General features: G+C 50.2%; 2 protein-coding genes across 5 annotated transcripts in view; both read right to left on the bottom strand.

The window, feature by feature from the left end:
- Positions 1-397: 397 nt before the first annotated feature.
- Positions 398-10,333, bottom strand: TOR2A (torsin family 2 member A). 2 transcript variants are annotated; one of them, XM_075905266.1, is made up of 5 exons: positions 10,093-10,333; positions 7,730-7,995; positions 6,430-6,605; positions 5,960-6,087; positions 398-2,218 (listed from the first exon to the last, which is right to left on the bottom strand). In XM_075905266.1, exons 1-5 carry the CDS (start codon positions 10,235-10,237, stop codon positions 1,974-1,976), a joined length of 960 nt encoding a protein of 319 aa, XP_075761381.1. In that variant the 5' UTR covers positions 10,238-10,333; the 3' UTR covers positions 398-1,973. The 2 variants fall into 2 exon arrangements, with proteins under 2 accessions (XP_075761381.1, XP_075761382.1); XM_075905267.1 differs by lacking the exon at positions 7,730-7,995 and having other exon boundaries at positions 10,093-10,229.
- Positions 10,334-21,904: 11,571 nt separating this feature from the next.
- Positions 21,905-25,622, bottom strand: part of SH2D3C (SH2 domain containing 3C) — a 64,731-nt gene continuing 61,013 nt past the window's right edge. For all 3 annotated transcript variants that reach the window (XM_075905962.1, XM_014571492.3, XM_075905963.1), the window contains 2 exons: positions 24,677-24,883; positions 21,905-23,074 (listed from right to left, as the gene is read on the bottom strand). In XM_075905962.1, the coding sequence (XP_075762077.1) occupies positions 22,899-23,074; positions 24,677-24,883 (383 nt within the window). In that variant the 3' untranslated portion in view covers positions 21,905-22,898. The remainder of the gene's footprint in view (positions 23,075-24,676; positions 24,884-25,622) is intronic.

Here is a 25,622-nt window from a genome sequence, read left to right as displayed (position 1 = left end):
TCTAATCCTTCTGCTGTGGTTTTAACTGTCTCCTGATCAACTCCTTGTGTTTTAAATGAAGGGCCATACATGACAGAGAAAACACATGCGAATGCTCTCTTCTGTTTTAACTTGACAGAAAGCAGATGAGACTTCACAATTCCCAATACCAGTGACCCTCACTGAGGATACATGGTCCTGCTCATACCTGTATTTAAAAAAAAAAACAAAACAAAAAACCACACTCCAGATAAAGACCACCACACGTTTGCCATCATCAGACACTAAATAACTCTCCCTGTTCCAGCATGTGTTAGTTTTGTCACATCAGGCAGCCATTCCAATGCATTATGCAGGCTCAGCGGTATCTCCCTTTTAACATGTCACCTGGAATCCCAGCAAGTAACTGCTACTCATGCACGGTTTTTTAAACAGATTTATTTTAAATTAAAATAACTGAACCTTTTGGAAGAGGCAAAATGTTTAACTGCAAATCTGTAAATTGGTCCAACTGTATCCTGGGCAGGATCTGAAGTTTGATAGTGTTGGCTCCTTCTTAATCTCAATGCTGGTTGCTCCAGTGCTGTACTGAAGAGGCCTTCCTGAGGCAATTGGCACGCAAGTTCCTGGATCTCACTTTCTGTCTAGCCCCAAACCTATTTGCTCAGAGCTTACACTGGTTCCTCTTGTAGTACACTGGGCAGCCAGCTGATACAGGGTAAAAGAGCAAAGGATGCTGTGCTGGACAGTGACAGCTGAGTGTGGGGAATTGGATTCCTATGAATTATTTCCAACCCCTAGCAGCATTTAATTGTGATACAGTGAGCTGCACCTGAGGCACTGAAAGGGAATGGAATGTAGCTCTGCCAGGGACAACAGGTTCTTTGAATGACAGCCTCCAATATATCTGCAAGAGACTCAGCACCTAAATGCAACTTAGATGAGACACATTCACCCTAGCAACATAATACAGCACAAGACTAAAACTTGGTACTTAATGCCCTTCCCCCAGTGAGGTAGGAATCACCATTTTTATACAGGGAAAGATTGACATACATGGCTCCCAATTCTTCCCGAGCAAGTTGTAAGTAATTGGTGCTGACTCAAGGGAGTGACTTGGTATTCTATGGTGGAAAAAGTGTTTGGGAGGTTAAGGGTCTTGCTCAACACCACACCCCATGTCTTGGGCAGAGCTGCTAACAGAAATCACACATTTCTTTCCCCCGCTTGCTCAGTACAGTACTGCACTTGGAACCTCACCTACCAGCACTTGTTCACAGTGAAAAGAAACCTGAGAAAAGCTGGCTCTTAACATTTGCCCTAGAGATTTAAGATGAGACTGTGCAATTTGTTTAGAATGTTCACAGAGCAGTATGGGAAGCTCCTGAACATTGGCACTACTGAAATTCACATTAAAATGTTTAAAAATGCCACTAAAAAAAGCACTAGAGGATGAAACTCCCTTGTCTGCAGCCTAGGGAAGATCATTCATCGTAGCTGGGCCAGAAAATCTTGGCAGCTGCCCAGAGAAGAATGGGGAAGATCTGCTACAGTTCCAGCTATCATACGGAGATGGCAGTAGCCAAGAACCCTTCCCAGCCATTGCGATACATCCAAGCCTCTTTCCCTTTGGACTCCGCATACGTATCAGTGTGGTATTCTTGGCTGTTCCGTGTACGCACTCTTACCTGGGCAAAGAACAGACTGATAAAGTGCTTAGAATCAGGTTAGTTTGCCCTTTGTTCCCAAGGTTGAATCCTGAAGTCTCTTCTTTAGGGCTGGAGGACAAGGACTAGCACGGAGGCAGCACTTATCCTAACAGACCGTGGAACTCTGATGCTCTTAACAGTCATCCCTGTTTTACTGGGCACAGCAGCTTTAAAAATTCTTAAATTCCACTCCTCTGAAACTGAGCAAATATATGGGCAAACTTGTCTTCCTAGACTGCTTTATCCTCAATTACGTGCTGCTTTGGAGAAAAAGTCCTTCTCAGGTTAGGAGAAGAAGGTAACACGAGAAGCCACTGTTTTACAGCCTGTTGATGAGAACACTCTCTCTTCCTCTGGGAAGTAGGGGATGCTGTCAGCAACTGCCTGAATGACATCCTGCCGTACCGGTAAACCTTGTTGGGTGAGTTCATTCATTACACATTGTTTAACGTGGTGTTGCTTCAGTGGGAGAAAAGGCACAAGGAGATCAATGAGGTTCTCTTCGATGATTCCAGACTTCCAAAACCCATCTGCAGGTGAAAAAGGAGAAGCAAAGAGCTTTACCTTCAGAGTTCTCTTGCTGTTCTATTAATTCAATCCTGTTAGCACTGGAGACACCCCCACCCTCTAGGAGGAATCAGATGTCAAAGCCAGCACCTCCAGAGCTAGTTTCTAGGAAGACATAGTCAGAGCTCTGCATAGATACAAACATAATCCACAAAGATGGTAAACAATACATCTGCATCCAGAAATGCAGATATCCACAGATTTGCAGGGCTCTTATCAGAGTACCCAAAAGAGACTACAGATCTGCTTCTGTTCCCAATTCAATTGAAGGAGCTGGGTTCATCTGTTGTCCTCTAATAGTAGTCAAATCCAGTGTTCTCCAAGTACATGGTTCCTAACATACTAACCTATGTTAGGCCCAATCGCAAGAACTGCTGAGCAGCGAAAGAAAGTCAACCTCTATGGGTACATCTACAGTACAGGGCTAAAGTTGAATTAAGCCATGCAACTTCAATTGCATGGCTGAAGTTGAAATAGCTTAATTTGGCTTTTGGTGCCATTTATACAGCAGGCAGTCAAAGGAAAAACATTAGTCCTTCGACTTCCCTTACTCCTCATGAAACGAGGGTGACCGTGAGTTGGTGTCAGAAGTCTTCCAGCTCAACATTATTTTGAAATAAATGCTGGTAGTGTAGACACACACTATGTTATTTTGGAATAATGTCAGTTATTCTGAAAGAACACTGGTCTATAGACGTACCCTAAGTGATCAGCAGGGCTCAACAAATACACTCGCCCATGGTGAGTAGATTTTACCAGCTGGCGAGTGCAGGGGCGGACTGGCCCGGTGGGCTGTTGTGACGGGCTGGCAGAAGCCCGCACTACGCGCGGCGCAGCCTCATCCAATCCGCCAGCCGAGGAGCAGAGCGCCGCTGGGAAGGGGGAAGTGCAGCGATTCTTGCCACCGGCCTGCCTGCGTGCAGCTCCAGCACGAGGAGGCAGGGCGGGATGCCAGGACGCTGGCGTGACGTGGCCCCGCTGATTTTAAAGAGCCGCAGCAGCTCGGCTCTGGCCGCGTGTCCCTGGGAACTGGCTATGGCGCGCAGCGCAGCCAGGGCCCGCCCCGCCGGCTCCAGTCCTGCCACGGCCCCAGTCCCCCTTTGTCTCCGCACCACCTGTTCCCCACGCCGCCCCTGCTCTCTGGACCCCATGCTCTCCCTCTTCCCTGCGACCCTTTGGCTCTGCACCGCCCTTGCACCCCGCACCCTGCTCCCCCTGATCCCTGCCCCCCCAGTTCTGTGCTGCCCATTCCCTGCACTGCCCCTAGACCCTGATCCCTCTGCCCCTCCCGTTCCCCATGTCCCATTCTCCGTGCCTCCACTGTACCCTGCTCCCTGCGTCCCTCTGTGCCTTCTGTTCCCCGCGCCACCCCCGTACTCCCCCCCACTGTTCCCTGCACCCCTCTGGTTCTGTGCTGTCCCTGCTCCCCCTGTGGGTCGGGAATGAAGGGTGCTTGTCCATAGGGAGGGGCTGGACAGGGCAGGGAAAAGGCTGCTGTGACCCAGCAGCGAGTGAAACGGGGAGTTCACATGAAGCACCTTTGCCTTTATGGAAAAAAACGAATGAAAATGCTATTTATAGGGCTAAAATGCCGGGACAAAAACGAAAGCCAACCAAAAAAAAAAAAACCATTGCAAAATGCAAACGTGTAAAAGACAACAACAACAAAAGGGGAGGAGGGGCGGCGGCCAAAAAATGTTTTGCTTGGGGTAGCAAAAAACCTAGATCTGGCCCTAGGGGACGGGAAGGGGCTGGGCTGGGCTGAGCTGGGGGGAGGGGAGGGGAAAAATATGGGGAAGGGGCTTGTGCTGAGGGGAGGGGAGGAGAGGCAGTCAGGAGGAGGAGAAGAGGAAAGGGGAAGGCACCAAGGAACAGGGGTGCAGGAGAGACAAATGCCAGGGGGCCAAGTGCAGACTGAGGAAAAGGGCAGGAGGGGAGGTGTCAGTGGGAGAGGGGACAGGGTGATGCTGGGAGAGGAGAGGGTAAGGGTACTGGGAGTTAGAGAGGGGAGGGAGAGGTGCTGGGAGAAGGTTTGAAAGAAGGGGTGGGCATGAGGAATGCGGGGATGGAGCAAGGCATCCGTGAGGGCACGGGCATGAGGGGAATGGGGGCAGAGGGTGGTGGGTATCAGGGAAAAAGAGGGCAAAGGGGGCAGAGGCAGTGAGGGAAGGGGGAGGCACCAGGAGGGTGCAGGTGCCAAGGGATTCTGGGGGTGAAGCAGAAGGGGAGACACCTGCAGCGGAGGGACCAGCACCAGAGGAGAGAGGCAGGGCAGGTGTGTAGAGGGAGGTTTTAGGAGAGGGGATGAGGAGGGGTAGCTCACATGATCAGAGTGGGGCTACTGGAGGAGTGGGCACAGGGGGGAGAGAAGGGCTGGTGGAGGGGGGCAGGTCTCAGGAAGGCTGAGGGCAGTGAGAAGGGCAGGAGTCAGGACAGCAGAGGAGGGTGAGGGGTTGGGGGGGCAGCAGGCACCAGGGGGGCTGATGGAGCAAGGGAAGGAGACATGGCAGCAGAGAGAAAAAGTAGAGGTTTATAAGATATTTATTAATAACTTGGGTGATATTTATTAATAACTTATTAGTAATTACTGTTCTTGTTCTTATTAGGAATTTATGCATAAAAAAAGCCACACACACTTTTTGTGGAGGAGGGTGGCGAGTCCCTTTTTTGTCTGGCGAGTAGGGTTTTCCATAATTTGTCGAGCCCTGGTGATCAGTATCTCTCAGGATCAGGCTCTTAACTAGATTTTTATTATGACCGACTACCCTTTGGCTCCTATTCAGTCACGGATGCCCCTTCTTCCAACAGAGCTCTGCTAAGCATGGCAATGTTTCTATAGGCTTGAAAAGTACAACCACTCTTCATCTGCCAAAGCAATCCATCCAGACCCTAACTCTACTTCAGGCCTTTTCCTGAAAACTGATAATAGCTTGGCATGTACAGGCAGTCCCCGGGTTACGTACAAGATAGGGACTGTAGGTTTGTTCTTAAGTTGAATTTGTACTTAAGTCGGAACTGGCGTCCAGATTCAGCCGCTGCTGAAACTGACCAGCGGCTGACTACAGGAAGCCCGAGGCAGAGTTTCTCAGCCCCGGGCTTCCTGGAATCAGCCGCTGATCAGTTTCAACAGCAGCTGAATCTGGACACCTGGGACAGAGCAGTTGGGGCGATGCCGGGTAGGTCCCCGCAGCGCCGCACCTCGGCGCTGCGGGGACCAACCCGGCAGCACCCCAGCTGCTCTACCCCAGGTGTCCCCAAGTCAGCTGCTGCTGAAACTGATCAGCGGCTGATTCCAGGAAGCCCGGGGCAGAGCAACTGCGACCAGGGAGACGCGGAGCAAAGCCGTGGAGGACCCGGACGGCGGGACCGTGGCGCGTCTGGGCGGTCTCGCCGTCCGCGTCCTCCGCGGCTTTGCTCCGCGTTTCCCTGGTCTGCTGGGACCCCCCAGCAGACCAGGGAGACGCGGAGCAGCTTTTCTCGCCCCGGAGGACGCGGCGGCGGGACCGTGGCACGTCTGGACGGTCCCGCCGCCCGCGTCCTCTGGGGCGAGAAAAGCCCCGTTCGTAAGTACGGATCGTAACCCGGGGACTGCCTGTATGTAAAATACTGTATAAATATCATTGGCTTATTTAAAATAGGGTTTGGTTCCCCCACTGGTGAACATGCTCAATGAAAAGCATTTCCCTGTAGATGGAAAGACTTACTATTGGGATTTTCAAACACAGCTTCTGAAACTGCAGATTCCAGATCTTGCAGGCTGATCTCTTCTCGGTCCTTGCGAGCATACCAAAGATCCAGCGTCATTTGATTAATTTGCTCACCCCCTCCATTGCTGCGAAATACCAAGGCAAGAAATTACCAGAGAATTATCACATTACATCAACATAGTCTACTGTACTGCATTGGCATGGCCTCATCCTGCAGTGAGTATGGAAGCAGTCTTGGTATTCTCACCTGATTAGCCTATGAAGACTGCTACAGAAGTTGCTAAATAGCAGAAAAGGCAAAGCACTAGGAGACCTTGTACCTTAGGATACTAAAATGAGCTGAGATCTCACGGAACTAGCAGAAAAGACTCTTGGAGGTTAAAATAGAGAGGAACTTAACATTTGTAAATTAGTAGCACTGCATTAGATTAATCCAGCTATACTGACTGTAGAAGGAGTTCTTCTACCTTATGAAAATGAAGATAGCTTTTCGGTAGTTGGTTCCATACACAACCCAAGAGGGTCCAAGGAATGGTATAATCACATCAATCAGACCTGGGTGCATCTTATCCATCTCATCAAAGAGAAACACTGATCGGCCACAGTTTGTCAAGTTCCCCTGGATCCAACTCTTCAGGTTTTCCTGGAAAAATTAAACCAAGCCAGTTAGGACCACACATTTATGAGGTGAGCTTGAGCTACTAAGGAGCTAACCTTACACGAGAACTCAATCAGGGCTAAGAATACTAGAAAACCTCAAAATCTGCTGTTCTTTAGAACAGCATCTGTGATGTTCGGCCCAGAAAGAAGCGCCTACTTTGTACAATGTAAGACTGACTATCATTTGTGAAGGTTCTCTGGTAAACTGCTTTGCTCTTAATTCAACTGATGATCAATTCCATTAATTAATTTTGCCTAACTTAATCTAGTCTTAGTAACAAATCTTTAAATGGATTTGTTACTAAGACTAGATTTAGTTTAAGCATGGATCAAACTGAAATTTAACAGCGCAACAAGTTTAATAGTCCCCAAAAATTATTAAAAACATACTCTCTCCCTTCACTCTAAGCTGAGACCAGCCATTAGTACAGATACACAGAAAAATATATTTTAACCAAATTCAGTTCTGGTGTAAGCATATCAAACTCCTCTGACATCAACTGCACATTCTTACAAGACTGCAGCTGATCCAATATTCACACTATTCTATATTTTCATGTACGTACTTCCTGGTGAAACATATTAGGTCTTCACTGAAGCATTTTTTCTAATAGAAAACTTGGGCTCAAATCACCTGTCTCCTAAGGAATCAAGAGAGCTATATTTTTTTCCTCCAAATATGGTGTAAAGAAACCCACAAATGTCATTAGTTCTGCTCCATTCAGTATTTATCAGCTAACCTCCTTGCATAAGTGCCTTTAGTTTCTGGACAATGCCAAGGTTAACAGGAGTACAATCAAGTGGTTAGAGCGGGGGGCTGATAGCAAGACTGGGTTATAGGGCCACTTCTTCCACTGATTTGCAGTTTAACCTTGGACAAGTCACTGGCCCTAGCTGTATCTCAGTTTTCTCATCTGTAAAGGTGAGATCGTATCCCACTGGCTTAATTAGTGTTTGGAAAGCATCGGATCAGATTAGAGCTTATATTGCACTTTACAACATATGTTGGAAAGTGGGAGAGGAATTTCAGTATTTATCCAATGGCTGTCTAGATAATTATAAGAGGAAGTAAGTCTGGTAACTTAGCTTTCAGAGGCCTACATTTACCTTGTACTGCTCGATCTGTTCAGCATGAGGAAAGTGCACTATTGGGGAGAACTGGTGGACATATGGACTGCGGATCCCATCTCGAAACAAATTACGGACAAGCATGGAGCTCACATATGTTTTGCCTGTGCCAGTCCAGCCATGGAAGGACATCACCAGTGGTTTGATGGGATCATGATTTTGTAAAAACTCTCTCACTCCTTTCACCACCAATTGCCTCACCAGGTGCTGCCCAACCAGGTTCAGGGCCAAGTCACACTCCAAACCTGGAATTAATCCAAACCAAAATTTAGAATGTGTTGGGTTAAGAGCTGGAAGTAATTTGGGATATTTTTTGAACACATCTCTGCCCTCTCCCCTCTGACGCTAGGTTGAGATTCCTTTGGGATAACTTCAGAGAATACTAAAACTGGAAGGGACCTAACGAGGTCATCAACTCCAGACCCCTGCCCTCACAGCAGGACCAAGCATCATTTAGATCAGTGTTTCTCAACCTTTTTTTTGCTCATGGCCCCCTTCTGAGCCTTGTTTACCTCTGTGGCCCCCCTCATAGCTGCTGTTAGTTGGAAAAAAAGGTACATAATTTACCTAATGTTCCGGTTTTTTACATGTGGCCCCCTAAAGGTAGGGCATGGCCCCTAGGGAGCCATATGGCCCACGGTTGAGAACCTCTGATTTAGATCATCCCTGATAGATGTCTATCTAACCTGCTCTTACATATCTCCAGTGATGGAGATTCCACAACCTCCCTAGGCAATTTATTCCAGTGTTTAACAACCCTGACAGTTGGGAAGTTTTACCTAATGTCCAACCGAAACCTCCCTTTAAGCCCATTGCTTTTTGTCCAAACATCAGAGGTCAAGAAGAACAATTTTTCTTCCTTCTCCTTGTAACACCCTTTTAGGTACTTGAAAACTGCTATCATGTCCTATGATTCCCCTCTTGGTCTTCTCTTTTACAAACTAAATAAACTGAAAGTATTGGGTTTTCCCACATAGGTCATGTTTTCTAGACTTTTAATAATTTTTGTTGCTCTTCTCTGGACCTTCTCCAATTTCTCCACATCTTTCTTGAAATATGGTGCCTAGAATTGGACAGAATATTCCAACTGAGGTCAAATTGGAACAGAACAGAATGGAAGAATTACTTCTTGTGTCTTGCTCACAACATTCCTGTTAATGCAGCCCCGAATCGTGTCTGCTTTTTTTGCAACAGTGTCACACTGTTGACTCATACTTATCTTGTGGTCCACTATGATCCCTAGGTCCCTTTCTGCAGTGCTCCTTTCTAGACAGTCGCTTCCCATTCTGTATGAGTGAAACTGCTTGTTCCTTCCTAAGTGGAGCACTTTGCATTTGCATTTCTCAGATGACTCTGGGCCTGTGTACTTCTTTAACTTTACCAGTATAGTAAAAACAGTGTATGTGTATTTTTATCAGCATAAAAGTGTTCCAAGCACTGAAAAGCTATACTGGCATTAAGGCACTTTAACAGCAGTATAACTATGTTCACACTATAGTTTTTATTGGTATAACTAGTTAAGAAAAAAAATCATACCACTAACCAACAGTTAGTTTTATACTAATAAAACTTTTATGTGTAGGCCAGGTCTTCATAATGGTAGCAAGGAGTTTAACTGGGAGTAATGGGATGCACTTCTGAAATTCATGGGGTTTTTTCCTTTTCTTGACTACCCTGGGGTTTTCTCCAGGTGGAGGTGCGCTGAAGTGTAGAAAGTCTTCAGGGGACATTACCCTTTGAAATCAGAGTGGACAGAAACACTGAACAGCCAGGAAGACATTATCCAGGCACTAATCAATGTATATTGAAGTAGACGAACATATTTCCAATAGGCCTTGGATCAGGCTCTAGCCAGCACAAAGCAGCAAGTCTTTCTGAACATCTGTGGCCCTCAAGGAAGTGGTTTTACTGCAGGACTGCCTAGAGAAGCGGCACCTTTTCACCTCCCCCCTAAGGATGCTCACAGCACCCACAATCACCCATAGCCCCGCAGAGCCGGACTGGGACCTGCTGACCTAGTGTCTCCCCGGAGCGCCAGTCACCCCGGGCTGGGGGTCGCCTCACGCGCGTTGCTCTGCACACTGGCCCCGAGACAGCCGCGCTCGGAGCTCAGAGGGCGCTGAAGAGAGACGCCCTGCGGCAGGGCAGGCAGCACAACCCCCGCCCGGCCCCTCAACTCTTCGGAGAGGGGCCCCAGGGTGGCCCCTCAGTCCTCCCCTACAGGAGCCCTGCTCCTTCCCTGCCCCCCCCCGGCTCTTCGGGATTCCCCGCCCCCTCGACCTCCTGCCGCCGGCTGCCCCCAGAGGGGGCGCCCGCCTCGGCTTCCCCCCGGCCCCCCTCACCGCGCACGTCGGGCCGGAAGTCGCACTCGCAGGCGGCCGAGAAGCTGCAGTGCAGGGAGCGCAGGTCCCAGGCGGCGGCCGAGCCCGCGGCCCCCAGCAGCAGCAGCAGCAGCAGGAGCCGGAGCGGCCCGGAGCCGCCCCCCATCCCCCCGCGCTGCCGCCGGCCCGGTCCCAGGCTGCCCCGCGCGCCGCTCCAGGGAGGGCGGGAAGGCACCACCGGAAACGCGGCTGTTTCAAGCACTGAGGGGAGGGGGCTGCGGCGGGGGCGGGGACAGAGCAGGCAGGGGTGGGGCCGACAGGAGGCTTAAGCGGGGGCGGGGCTGCAGGGCTGAGAGTCGGGGCGAGAACGCCCCAGGAAGAGCAGAGAAGTCGGGCTGGGTCAGAGCAAGGTCTGTCCAGCCCCGCGTCCTGTCTTCCCACGGGGCCAAGGCCAGCTGCTGTGAACAGAACAGGGACTTCTCGAGTGAGCCCTCCCCTGGCACCCATTCCCGGCCCCTGGCAAGCAGAGGATCTGGACATCATCCCTGCCCGTCCTGGCTAATAGCCATCGACGGGCCAGACCTCCATGAGTCTAGCTAGCTCTTGTTCTGAACCCTGTTAAAGTCCTGGTCTTCACCACATCCTCTGGCAAGGAGTTCCGCAGGTTGACTGTGTGTTGTGTGAAGAAATACTTCCTTTTGTTTGTTTTAAACCTGCTACCTAGTCATTTCATTTGGGAGCCCCTTAGTTCTTGTGTTATGGGAAGTAGGGAATAACTCTTTTTCATTTTTTCCGCACCGGTCATAATTTTATAGATCTCTATTTTAACACCTGCCCTTATCTCTTTTCCAAGCTGAAAAGTTCCAGTCTTATTAATTTCTCCTCCCATGGCAGCTGTTCCATATCTTTAATCATTTTTGTTGCCCTTTTCTGAACTTTTTCCAATGCCTAGATATCTTTTTTGAGGTGACCATATCTGTATGCAGTATTCAATATGTGGGCATACCCCGGATTTATAGAGCCAATAAGATATTCTCTGTCTTATTCTCTATTCCTTTTTAAAAGATTCCTACATTCTATTTGTTTTTTTGATTGCCGTTGCACATTGAGTGGAGGTTTTCAGAGAACTATCCACAATGACTCCAAAATCTCTCTCTTGAGTGGTAATAGCTAACTTTTACTCTGCATCATTTTGAACGTATAGGTGGGATTATGTTTTCCAATATGCATTACTTTGCATTTATCAGCATTAAAATTCATCTGTCATTTTGTTGGCCAGTAACCTAGTTTTGTTGAGATCCTTTTGAAGCTCTTCACAGTCTGCTTCGGACTTAACTATCTTGAGCAATGTTGTGCCTGTAACCTCACTGCATCTCAAATACCCTTCTGAGCTGCTGCCTCATCCCAACAGCTGTGGAGCAGTTCCCGTTGCTTCCCTGAGTGTTGCAGGGGCCCAGCAGATCTCTGCCTCTGATCCCAAAAGAGTGGGAGATATCAAGAGAGAGAATCACAGAAGTGGGGGTGGTACCAGGTCTGGACATACAGTATGTGGGATCAGTCTGATTTTGGAAGGGTCCAAGTGTCTCAGGCCCAGGTTGTGGGGTCTCAAATAATCACTGCCCCTTTTGACAGTGCTGGGATGCATGTGTTTGCCCTACCATTCAAACTTATATTCGTGGGAATCCTAAGGCAAGGGACAGGAGAGATTTTCATCAGAACTTTGAAATGAGATGCAGTTATGGTGAGGGGGGAAGCTAGAGAAAGGTGCTTCACCTGGTAGGAGCAGCACAGAGGGAACCAGCAGCTGCTGCACTCATGGATGGGTGCATCTAACAAAGTCTTTTGAGATGTGCATTCTGCACGGCTCACAACTGGTGATTAGTACACAGGTAAGTTTGTGATTCCGGGGCATGGTGTTGCTTCTGACTGGTCCATTTTTACACCTTCATTTTGCCCTGTACAGTGGGGGCTTTGGCATTGCATTTGACTCCCTATAATGAAAGAGAAAGTTTGAAGCAGGTGCATCTGGAGCCTGCTCAGCCTTCCCCTCCCTAAAGGGAAATGTGATAGAGGTCTATGAAATCATGACAGCCATGGAAAGAGTGAACAAGGAAAAGTTATTTACTTATTCCCACAATATAAGAACTAGGGGTCACCAAATGAAATAAATAGGCAGCAGGTTTAAAACAAACAAAAGGAAGTTTTTCTTCACTCAGCGCACAGTCAACCTGTGGAACTCCTTGCCAGAGGATGTGGTGAAGGCTAGAACTTTCACAAGGTTCAAAAAGGAGCTAGATAGATTCATGGAGGTTAGGTCCATCAATGGCTATTAGCCAGGATGAGTAGGAATAGTGTCCCTAGCCTCTTGTTTCTCTGGAAGTGGGTGGCAGGGGAGGGATAATGTAAGAATTACCTGTTGTGATCCTCTTTTTGGAGCATCTGGTATTGGCCACTGATGGCAGACAGGATACTGGGCTAGATGAACCTTTGGTCTGACCCAGTATGGCCATTCTTATGTTCTTCCCGCAGCATGACTATAGGAGGTTTGCTAGAATGGATTGCTGAGTGTGCTTCCAAGCCTGCTAGTTTTAGTGATAGAAATGTAGCCGTGTTAGTCTGGTGTAGCTGAAACAAAAAACAGGACTATGTAGCACTTTAAAGACTAACAAGATGGTTTATTAGGTGATGAGCTTTCGTGGGCCAGACCCACTTCCTAGTCTATGAAGACTTGAGTTTAGGCAGATGGCTGGCAATGTCATGCTGTTGCCTTTTTAGCAGCCAGCTTTTACCAATAAATTACCCCTCCCCCAAGACACTTTGACAGTTGTTTGTGTAACCCACACACCTACTGGGTGTGGTTCACTGTCCCATGCAGTGACACTTAAACCACTTACAGGGAGAGACTGAGTCTGCTCTGCAGCATTAGCTGAGCACCAGCTGGCTTTTAGCTCAGGCCATAGAGGCTCATGCACTAAGTTCCATTGGTCCCAGGTTTGGTTCCACCTGTTAGCATTACATTTGTAGTGTTGTTTATGAAGCTATGTCTACACTAGAGATCTTGCTGTGGTACGAACACAGCTGCACCACTGCAAGATCTCTTGTGTAGCCACTCTGTGCCGATGGAAGAGCCCATAATTAAATCATTTTCAAACAGTGGCTATAGCCATGTTGGTGGGAGAAGCTGTGCCCAATACCACTTATGCTGGTGAAAATTATGTTGCTGAGAGATGTGCGTTCACACCCTTGAGCGACACAAGTTTTGCTGACAGAAGTGGTAGTGTAGACATGAGAGAGACAAGATGGGTGATAGCGAAGATATTGTTACTTCAACTGAGTGCTGTGCACATGAACTCGCATGTCAGTGTAAGTCCAGGCTCGCCAAGCAGCAGCGAGCCCCGCTTGCCAGCCACGCAGTTCAGCAAGCTGCGCATGCGCAGATCACGCAGCACCAGCTGTGCCGGCTTGTAATCTACTCACCATGGGTGAGTAGATTACATGATTTGTCGAGCCCTGAGTGTAATTTATGGTGACATACATCATGCCGACACAGGCTATGTCTAGATTGCATTGCTTTTCCAGAGGTATCCCAGAAAAGCAATGCCACTTCCAAGGAATGAGTCCGCTTTTTCGAAAATGTTTTCAAAAAAGTGGAAGTGCTCTTTTGCCATCCCTGTAAACCTCATTCTACAAGGCATAAGGGATGTGTCGAAAGAGCATTTTTTTCCAAAATTTGGCGCCGTGTAGACGCACCAATTTTGGGAAAAGACTCTTTCGACAGTAAAGCAGAAAAAAATACGCAATTTGCGTATTGCAAATTGTGTTTCTTTTTTCCAATTGAAACTTGCAGTCTAGATGTAGCCACAGGCTGTACCATAGACATAGGTGAGATACTTTGAGTAAAGAAGCCTAAAACCTCCACCAGGTGGTGCTTTCTGTCTAAATCAGTAGCTCTCCAATTTTTTTCAGGTGCCACACATATTGTCTCTTGTTCCTCCTCTTCCTGCATAACCTCATGGATCTTCTTTCATTCCTTTCTCAACCATATTCCAGCAGCAGCTATAGCAATTCCTGTGGGATAAATAGAATTCCCAAAATCCTAGGTTTTGAGTGGTTTTATTTTTTTAAAGACAGCTTTGGAGCCTGTAGTACAACCATCAACCAGAACAGGCTGTTCCGGTCACCAGAATTACAGCAAAACCAAAAAATGTACAAGCCAATCAGAAGTGGGAGTTTTAATAAGCAAGGGAACTTCTGGAGAGGTTTTTCCCTGCAGGGAGTTAAAATGCGAGAGAGCCAGAGAATGGCTGGGTGATAACTGGCAATGCTGATTTATGAATGGAGGGACAGATGGTTTGATCTGGTGTAAAGCAAAGAAGATGAAAAGGTAGAGAGGTTTTTAGAGCTAGATGCTGACAACACACTCTCTGTTTCACCATACATGTGCAAGTGTCTAAGTCATTGTGTACATGTTATTGTTGCACTCAGGATGGAGTGGGTTAGTCCCAGCCCTACAGACTGGGGTAATGTTGTGAAGCCCTTAGAGGACCTCAGGCCATCTAAATTTTAAACAAGCTGCTGAGCTGTCCCCACTAGGTAGCAAATACATTGTCAGAAGAAACCAGCTGATCCTCTGAAGGTATCTGAATGCATTGTCCTCAGGAAGAGACCTGCTGTGCCTAGGATACATCGCAGATCATTTCCCTCCTGGTCTTTGAAAGGCATGTGAAATGCTCCCATATAGCTCTGCAGCCTCTAACGTCAATGGCGGTACTATCCTTAGGAGGCAGTCAGACAAGAGTACCTGACAGCGGGCATCAAATAAGACCTGAAGTAATTTGATACAAATTGAGACTATCTTTGTAGAAGTACAGAAAAGAACGGTTACTTACCTGTAACTGTTGTTCTTCGAGATGTGTTGCTCATGTCCATTCAAATTAGGTGTGCGCACCGCGTGCACCGTGTCTTCCGAAGCATTTTCCCTAGCGGTACCCGTAGCACCGGCAGGGCACCCCCTGGAGTGGCGCCGCCATGGTGGGGCATAAGTACCCCTGGCAGCATTGCCCCACCTCAGTTCCTTCTTGCCGGACGCTCCGACGAAGGGGAGATAGGGGGGGAGTCGAATGGACATGAGCAACACATCTCGAAGAACAACAGTTACAGGTAAGTAACCGTTCTTTTCTTCTTTGAGTGGTTGCTCATGTCCACTTGAATTAGGTGACCTCCAAGCCAACCCCACTTCAAGGAAGAGGGGTCGGAGCACTCAGAAAGAGAAGTCTACGAAAGTTGAACAATCCAAACAAATTTATTCAACCGAGCGAACACAGAAACTGTAGAAAGTGCAATGTGACACAGACAAACCATACATATTTACAATACAGAGCTGAGGACTGCAGAGCCCACCCTTGCATCCTCCCTGGCCTGCTGTGCCAGTGCATAGTGCGCCGTAAAGGTATGGAGCGACAACCACGTGGCCGCCCTGCAGATTTCAGTGATTGGAACCTGTGCCACAAAAGCTACAGAGGACGCCTGCGCCCTGGTAGAGTGTGCTGTAACCCGGGGCGGGACCTTCCTGGCCAAGGCATAACACTCCCTGATACACCCTGCGACCCAGTTGGACAACCTCTGGGTTGATATGGGGAGCCCTTTCATTCTGTCAGTGACAGCGATAAACAATTGTGTGGATTTGCGAAAGGGTTTGGTCCTATCAATATAGAAAGCTAGCGCACATCTAGCATCCAGGGAATGGAGCCTTGCTCCTTAGGGGAGGCGTGGGGCTTGGAAAGAAAACCGGGAGGTAAATTTCTTGGGACAAATGGAATGGTGATACCACCTTGGGGAGAAAGGCCGGATGAGGGTGGAGCCTCACATTATTGTCAGAAAACACTAGGTAGGGCGGGTTTACAGTTAATGCCCTCAACTCGGAGACCCTGCGAGCCGACACAATGGCCACAATGAATGCAACCTTCATAGAGAGGTGCTTCAAAGAACATGTGGCCAGCGGCTCAAAAGGGGTGACACAAGCATAGACAACACGAGGTTGAGGTCCCAAGTGGGGAGAGGGGGTCTAACCGAGGGATACAACTTATCCAAACCCATAAGGAACCTTTTGACCACAGGGTCAGAAAACAGGGAAACTCCTGCCGAACCAACATGGAAGGTGGAGAGAGATGCCACATGGACTTTGACAGAGGAGGTAGAGAGGCCACTGGACCTAAGTTCAAAAAGGTAGTCCAGAATGGATGGGACAGGTGCACAGGATGGGTGCACTCCCCTTCTGGACGCCCAAGACGAGAAGCGCCACCACTTGGCTGCGTATGACCGCCTGGTAGACGGTTTCCTACTACTTAGGAGCACCATCTGTACCTCCTGGGTACATTCCCTTTCTGGTTGGGTCAGCCACGGATAAACCAGGCCGTCAGGTGGAGAGAGCTGAGATTTGGGTGAACCATGGTCCCCGCATCCCAAGGTTGGGTCAGCGTTATAGGCTCCTCGCTGAGCATGTCCACCAGTATAGGGAACCAGAATTGTCTGGGCCACTGAGGGGCTATCAGGATGACCATGGACCTGAAGGTCTTGACCCTGGTGAGAACCCTGGGAATTAGGTGAAACGGAGGGAAAGCGTAGAGGATGCCCGCCGGCCATGTCACCGTCATGGCATCCCCCCAGCACTGTTCCCCCAGCCCCAACAGGGAGCAGTAACTCTGGCACTTGGTGTTGCGTGCCAAGGCAAACAGGTCTAATAGGGGACAGCCCCACCTGTGGAAGATCTGACGAAGAGCCGAGTCCTTGAGAGACCACTTGTGGGCTCCGAAGGACCTGCTCAGAGCATCTGCCAGCAGGTTTTTGCACCCCGGCAGGTACTCTGCCTGCAAAACTATGTCGTGCTCTACGCACAGGTCCCAGAGGCACAGAGCCTTGTGACAGAGGGGAGGCGACCGGGCTCCCCCCGTCTGTTGAGGTAAAAGACAGCCACCATGTTGTCCATGCGGACCAGGATAGAGCAGCGAGAGAGCTTCGACAGGAAGGTCTCGCACGCTCTCCTGCCTGCCCTGAGCTCCCAGACATTTATGTGCAGAGCCCGCTCTACAGGGGACCAGAGACCCTGAGTCCTGTGACACCCCAGGTGTGCTCCCCAACCCAGGTCTGAGGCATCTGTGACCAGTGTAAACGAGGAGGGAGGTACGGTGAAGGGAACCCCGCTGCACACCACTGCCTCCTGAGTCCACCATTGTAAGGAGGCTATCGCCTCCGGAGGCACTGTGAGAACCGTGTCCCAGAGACCCCTGGGCTGATTGAATGCCTTTGCCAACCAGGTCTGCAGAGGCCTGAGCCTCATTCGAGCATGGTGTACCACAAACGTACACACCGCCATGTGACCCAGCAGCCTCGAGCAGACCTGAGCAGTTGTGATAGGAAACCGAGTTAATTCGGAGACCAGCTCCACCATGGACAGGAACCTAGTTCTGGGGAGAAGTGCCCTCGCCACCTTGGCGTCCAGGAGGGCACCTACGAATTCGAGGTGCTGAGAGGGAGTCAACGATGACTCTTCCTCGTTTACCACGAGTCCCAGCCTTACGAAGAGGGCCCTTGTGAGGGACACGTGGGCCTCCACTTGCTCATAGGAACAACTGCAAATCAGTCAGTCATCCAGGTACGGAAACACGTGTACCCCTTTTTTGCGGAGGAACGCTGCTACAACTGCCATGCATTTTGTAAAGACCCTTGGTGCAGTTGAAAGGCCAAATGGGAGCACTGTAAATTGGAAGTGGCATCGGAAAACAATAAAACGGAGAAACCTCCTGTGGCTGGGTCTTATTGCCACATGGAAGTAAGCATCCTTGAGGTGGAGAGTTGCGTACCAGTCTCCTAACTGTAGAACTGGAATGACAGAAGCCAGCGTTACCCTTTGAACTTGGATTTCACGACCACCTTGTTGAGGTCCCTGAGATCTAAGATGGGACGAACCCTGCCCTTGGATTTCGGGACAATGAAATATCGGGAGTAAAACCCCTTGCCCTCCAGATGTAAAGGGACCCTCTCCACAGCTCCCTTTTGGAGGAGCGCCAGCACCTCCTGGCGGAGGGTGTCTTCGACAGAGGTGTCCCTGAAAAGGGACGGGGTGGGCGGGTTGGAAGGGGGCGAGCCCAGAAAAGCCACTCCTGACTATCCTTAGGACCCAGGCGTCGGTCGTGATTTCAGCCCAGGCCTGAGCACACCGGGATAACCTGGCCCCAAATGGGGGGCCAGGGTGGGAGGCTGGTGCGCGACTCTTTAGCAGCCCATCAAAATTGGTGCTTGTGCTGCTGGGAGGGACCTTGACCAACCCCACAGGGGTTGTCTCCTCTCAGGTGACGTCGACGACCCCTTGAGGACAAGGGGCCCCGCAGCCTCCCCTGCACCCCCACTAGGAGCACGAGGATGGCGTCTCCAGTAATCCCCACAGGGGACCTGGGACTGCGGTCTCCCCTGCTGTCTGTAGGGCAGCTGATGACGCTGAGGAGCCGGCGTGTGGATCCCCAAGGACCGGAGAGTAGACCTCATGTCCTTGAGTGTATGGAGCCTCGAGTCCATATACTCCGAGAATAACGCCTTGCCATCAAAAGGCAGATCCTGAATAGTAGTCTGGACATCAGGAGGTATTCCAGACACTTGCAGCCAGACACCATGGCGCATAACCACACCTGACACCATGGTGCAGGCTGCAGAGTTGACAGTGTCCAGGGAAGCCTGGAGGGCCATGCGTGTGATGGTTTTACCCTCCGAGGTCATGGCCGCAAACTCCTGACGGGTCTTGGCAGGCAGCTTGTCCTTAAACTTATCCACGGCCTGCCAGGTATTAAAAGCATAACGACTCAGCATTGCTTGCTGATTAGCAATGTGGAGTTGCACCCCACCGGTGGCATACATCTTACGGCCCATCAGGTCAAGACGCTTGGGCTCCCTAGCTTTCGGGGACGGCCCTGGCTGGGGAAGCTTCTCCCTTTGGGCCACAGCCTGAACGACCAAGGACCCAGGGACAGTTGGGAGTACAGGTGTTCGTGCCCCAACTGGGGAACATAATAGCGCCTCTCGACTCCTTTTAAGATAGGAGTCAGGGTCACCAGTGTCTGCCATAGGGCATTGGTAATTTTGGCCAAGGTCTTATTAAGCAAAGCCAAACGGGCAGGCGCATCCTCCGAGAGGATGTCAATCATGGAGTCCATGTCCTCCACTACTGGCTCCACAGGGACACCCAGGTTGGAGGCCAGACACCTAAGCAGCTCCTGATGCGCCCAGGCATCCATAGTAGGCAGTGCCGGTGCGGGATCCGCCAAGGCTTCATCAGGAGACGATGATGATGACGACTCCTGGATCGGTGCCGGGCCCGGCGTAGGAACCGGTTGGGGCACCGGTGGGGCAGGCAGAACCGCTTGCGTAAGCGGCTCCGGTACTGAGGCCTGTGGCTCAGCCGTGGCATCCAAGGCAAGCGACCTCTGGGGAGAAGGAGGGGGTTGCGACAGCGATGCCGATGGTTGCATTCAGCGACCCGAGGCTCCTGACACCACAGAGGAGGGCACAGGCCCCTGCCACTGGTGGTAAGCCCATGGTGTCCAGAAAAGCCACTGTGGTTGAGGTGGCCAACTCTGCTGCACCCGCGAACAATCACGTCGGTGCCAGGAACGGGATCTATGAGCCAAGGAAGCTCCCGAGGACTCCGACCTGAACGATGCCGCATCAGAATCCGACGAGTAGTCAGACTCCGGCCAGGGAGGCGCAGATGACAAATGTCCTGTCACTGAAGGAGGGGCAAACCTGGCCATGGACTCGGGTTTGCCCGCGTGCGCCCGATGAGGGTGTGCCGGCACCGGGAAGACCAGTGCCGGTGCCATTAACGATGCCTGTTGTGGTACCGGGAAACCTGGTCCCGGTGGTGGAGTTGGTGCCAGAGGGACAAGCCCTGGAGCCCGAGGTGGAGCCGGTTGCGGCACTGGGAGGACCGGTCCCGGTACCGATGCTGGTTGCAGTGCCAACACGGAGCAAGGCTGCGTTGCCGAAGCCGGTACTGGTTGCAAGACGAACCCCGAAGAAGCCGACGTCACCATCGACGGCGGTACCGGCAAGGTCCACAGTTAGTGTCTCCTTTGGGCATAAACTTTATGAAGACAGCGCACGTCTTAAAACCTTGTGGCCCTGGCATGCCTCATCCCCGAAGGGGGAGAAGGAAAAACAAAGAGACACTAACTATCTAACTAATTGAACTATTCAGAACTATCTACAATGCTACGAGAAACGGGAACCATTAACTGATCTAGGAGAGAGACACGCTCCAACGACTGTCACGGGCAGCAAGAAGGAACTGAGGTGGGGCAGCGCCGGCAGGGGTACTTATGCCCCGTCATGGCAGCGCCACTCCAGGGGGCGCCCTGCTGGCGCTATGGGTACCGCTAGGGAAAATGCTCCAGAAGACGCGGTGCACACACCTAATTCGAATGGTCATGAGCAACCACTCGAAGAAGAAGCACTGCTCCATTGGCACAGAGAAAGGGAGAGTGAGCATATGTGGGACACAAGTCTCCCAGAGTTTGCCTGAAACATCTAACCCTTGATCCTGGTGCTACTCCTGCTGGGAAAGGATTGAATGAGTTCTGCATTAAATGGGCACTGTTGCAGGTAATTCACTGCTCCATTCACTAGGGTATGATCTGAACAGTTCTGAAGGAGGAATCCTAGGAGCAGCCAAGTCTTGGGAGAAGATTTGACATGAACTCTATTATGCATTGGAGTGAGGTTTTGACTCTACATCGTATGTTGTAAGGATGTTACATTTAGATTAATAGACAAATTGAATAGTCGATGCAAATTGCATCAACTATTCGATTAGCCTATAAAGGGAGCCTCACCTTTGAAGTGTAACAGCTCCAAGGCTGTTGCTACACTTCAAAGGCAAAAGTGATGCGGGGAACACTGGGCTAGCAGGGGACTGATTGAGTCCCCCACTGGCCCTTTGCGCCCTGTGGCATTTCAAAGCGGCAGCACAGCGTGGAGCTGGGGGCCAGTTAGGGACTCCCCTGATGACCCTGGTTCTATGCAGCATTGTCGCTTTGAAACAGGGTGTGGAGCCGGTAGCTAACTGGGGAGTCCCCAGCTGACCTAAGGATCCCTGTGGTACTGCCACTTTGATATGCCATGTGGGGCTCTCTGCAGCGTTGCAAAGTGGCAGCGCTGCATGGAGTCTGGAGTCAGCAGGGAGTCCCCAGCTGACCCTGGCTTCACACAGCACTGCTGCTCTTAAGCCTTCCCTCCTTGCTAAATCTTTCCGATAGAGGGAGCAAGGGGGGGGAGGAGAAGCGACTAGTGTATTGACTATCTGATAAACTTTTACTTATTGGATAGTTGACTAGTCTTTCACATCCTTAATATGTAGACATTGTAGGGTGCGAGCAGACTTATAACCAGGGCAACATTAAGAAGTGGTTATTTCCCCCTCTATAGCTAGCTTGTTAAGGTTGCATTAACCAAATTAGGACAATGGTATAACTCCAGTTAACTCACTTGAATTGATCCAAGTGAATTCCAGGTGGGAACAAGATCAGCTTCACTACATTCCCACCTCCAACTGGTGCAATTGCTCTTACTTGATATGTCCACAAGCTGTTCCCAATACTCTGGTTCTATTTGTATGCCACAGGTACATTAAACTTTGACTGTAATGCTGACAAAAGCAGAAATACCATAGATGCACAATGTGTAGACAGTGATGCCAGGGGTGTCAGTACAAACATATTTTGAATGGTATGAACTTGTATCACTATAGACAAATATTTGAAAACATCCACCAAAGAGGTGACTCTAGTGAGGAAGTGCATAAAAGTTTATTGTATGTAAGAACAAAAACAACAAACCCCCCAACTGCCCCATGATCTATATACATTTATTTACAAGATGAAATGACGTCAGCATAATTATTTACAAGAACGCCCTCACAAGTCTGTACATCAAGTAGTAAATGTGAAATTTATTTACAGGCAGAATTAAGAGGCCTCAGACAAGACAGAGAAAAGATAAAATATCTGAGACCAACTGGCTGTACGAGTGGGAGCAGCATTGAGTGATCATAGCAACTGGACCACAGGTGGCTGAGAACCAGCAAGGCTGAATGAAGAACACAACAGTAATGAGATACCTGTGATTACAGGGCCAGCGGAGGTGGATTGCTTGCACCACAGGCATCTTTGTGTCAATCAACTGGGATATATACACTGGCCTAACCTATAGCTGAGAATCAGCAGATTCCATGACGGGCTGATCAGGGCTCTCCCTCATCCACAAATGTGCAGCTTGAAACATTTGCCCTGGGACTGCCCAGGGAATTTCAATAGGCTGTTAGTATGGAGGATCCTTTAATGAGATTCCACTATTGATTTGTACTGGAGGGGAGACCACTGCTTTGAGTGGAAACTAAAATGCATCCTCCTGTAGTTTGCATGCATGAAGCATGGATGGACCTAGCTCATGATAGCTGTTCTGGGCCCCTCCCCCTTGGGTTTGCTGACTGATCATTCTGGCACAGTTCTCCATAGAGCTACAGCTGTACCCATTCCAATGCTGTGATTTCACTCCTGATCAGTGCTTTCTTTTGCAGATGTTAAATGCCAGCTTTCTTCCTTACACCCTCCATCTGCACCATGCTGGCTCTCCTTCTGGGACTGTGATTCCCACCATGGCCCCATGGCTGCAGGAGGAGGAGTGGGGTAGCTTGCAGACTGGGAACCCAGTTACTTGGCCTCTCAAGAGACTGATTGGTGCCATCTTCTCCCTGTAAGTTTAACGCTTAGTCTCCACATTGGTTACAGTTCACTGAATCGTACAGAGGGTTCCAGCTTGTGGGACAGTGCAGTGAGGACCTTGTCGAATTTCTCATAGCGTTCCCGCTGGCTGCTCTCAGCACCACGGCTGCCCCAGAGGAGACGCATCTGGAACTCAGTACTGAAGATTTCAAAGATCTCAGCCTTGCCCTGGAAGCCTGCAAAGGACACAAGACCCAAAAGCATCAGAGAAGCCCACCAAGGGACAAGTTCACCCCATGTACACTCTAACCCACCTTAGCCTAAATGGAGCAGGCAGGAAGTAGCTGGGATTCCTTTGCCCTTCCACTCTTAGGGAGAGGTGAACTGGCTTGTGGGCCATGACACCAAGAAAGTACACAAACATCAGAGTTCTTGCAGCAGCAGGGCTGGGAGGCTGCTGGTTTAGCCATACAGTGCCTGTCTCTTGTCTGGAGAGAGACAGGCCAAAACACGGACCTTCTTACAAATAGTCCTGCAATAAGTTATGAGTTCCACCACATCGAATCTGAGGCCTTAATGACACTCCGTTTGAAGTCCCTTCAAAGACCCTGGGCCAAATTCTTTCCTGATTTGCACCTCGTGACCGCTGGGAACCACTATGTCTCCCAGCCTTGGAGCATCTAGGGAGAAGTGGGGTGTGTACGTGGACCCCTGAAGGCAATAAAGGTTTAACATGGCTTGGCAAGGCTCATTATGCTAGCTGGCTACTCTTGGAGAGTGGGCCAAGACACGAAGTCTGCAGCAGAAGGTGCTGCAGGAAGAGAGAGTGAAGAACTCCGCAATCACTCATTGGGAGCAGAGAGCCTGGGAGGGTCACGGAGGAACCTGGGGGAGAGCTGGGATCCTTTTCTGAGCAGAGAAGTCTAACAGGAAGCCAGGAGATACCCACAACAGTACTGGGGATGGAGCAGGCTCTGGTGATGAGAAGCCCTAATGACAGGGCAAGCTCTGAACTTGCCAGGAGAGCCAGAGAAAACTGAGCAGAAAGGGATGAAGGGTTAAGCCCAAGGACAGAGAAATGGGTTTTCATTTGGGATTCCAGTGGGAACCCTGTGTGGCCTGGCCCTGAGAGAAGGGTGAACTTGGAGAGTCAGTGGGAGAGGCCAACTGATAGGCTGCAGTTGGAAGGGAGGCAGCAGCAAGGAGTCTGACCAGAGAAGACCTTGGCTGCTGGTTAGAGAGTCTCTGGAGTGGAACCCAGTCTATAAGGAGGGCCTAGATTCCCTACCAGCCAGGAAGGTGATAGGAGGCCCATGAGATAGGGATAAGGACAACGGAGAGCCCAATGAGAAGAGTGTAAAGATCTGGGACCAAGGAGCTTTTGTTGTACTTTGTTACACTGGATGGGGTGAAACTGAAACATGAGCTGGCTGGAGGTCGGAGTTGGACCACTGCAGGCAGTGCTAAATGAGAACCTCCTGTGCCACACCCAGACACAAGAGGGCACTCCACTGGGGAGTCTACCTTCCCACAAGGGTAAATGCTGGCCACTTCCTTAAAGCCAGTGGCATGACACCCCCTAATTTCATCCCCCTTCCCACACAGGAGAACAAGTCCCAGTTCGGACAGTGGGGCACCACAGGGATGGGGAGAAGCAGCTGGGGGGAAGGGGAGAGCTAGTGTTGTGGCTCTTCTTCTTGCTAGTGGGGCGCAGCCTCTCTTTGAAGCTGCCCTGCTATCCAGAGCCAAAAGATGTGAGTAACAAGGCCAACAGATATTCCTGTGAGCTTGGCTCAAAGTGAGTTGGCAGTCACAGGCCAGACACCGAGCTTCCTTACCCTGAAGCTTCACTTCTGCGTTGGTATGGTACAGTCCCCCATGATGTGCCACCATCCGTGCTGCTTCCAGGTGGGCCATGACAACCTCCACGCCATTGTCAGTGTTTTCCCAGGACTCCACGCTGTCCAGGAGCGCGACATCCCGCTCCAGGAGTGTAATGAGGGGCATGATATGAGGGAAGGTGGTGTTGGTCAGCGGAGGGCCTTCTGCGAAAGAACAAGAACATGTGCACACCCTGAGTTCCCTGGCTACTGTGCAATGTTTCAAGAGCCGAAGGGGGCCACTTTATAGGCTCACCCTCCAAGTCTGTCATAGTGAGAGGTGCAAGAATGAGAGTCCTGTGGATGGTACCCTCCAAATAGCTAGAGAACAGGTACAGTGTGTCAGAAGGGTAGAGTCAGATTTCCTAGCGTTCAGCACTTGGGATTCGATTTTCCAAGAGAGCTCAATATCCAACACTGCTCTGAGCCCTTTGGAAAAATCAAGCTCTGTCTTTCCCACTTAATGTCACCCTGTCCCCTTATCGTGGGGACTGGCCAGGCAGGTTGGCTCTAGGAAGCAGTGTTCTTACCCAGCCATTGCTTTTGTTTACTTTTGAATGGGGCTGTTTGGAAAGCGAAGGGCAGGACTGGGTGGAAGGCTGTAGCAGGCGCTCTCAAGCACACAGGTTTGCAGTTTCTGCAGGGTCTTGCACCTTGTGTGTCCCAGCAGCAGCGCACAGACTGACCATAGTGCCCTTAGCCTCACCAGGCAAAGGAAAGCTCATGGAGGAGGGATAGATCACAGGCAGCAATCCCATCCCTGCAGCCACAGGGGGATTTGGTGGCCCGATCCTTGGGAGGACTTGCTGCTGCCATAGGGTTGAACTAGGTTCCCAGAGCAGCAGATGGGTAGAGCCACCAGGGACTGGAATGGGAAAGGGTCTTTTGGGGTGTGAGTGGCAGA

Source organism: Pelodiscus sinensis, chromosome 22 (assembly GCF_049634645.1).
Source record: "Pelodiscus sinensis isolate JC-2024 chromosome 22, ASM4963464v1, whole genome shotgun sequence".
Taxonomy (NCBI): domain Eukaryota; kingdom Metazoa; phylum Chordata; order Testudines; family Trionychidae; genus Pelodiscus; species Pelodiscus sinensis.
Note: the sequence above shows the minus strand (reverse complement) of the source record. Positions and strands in the feature narration are given on the sequence as shown.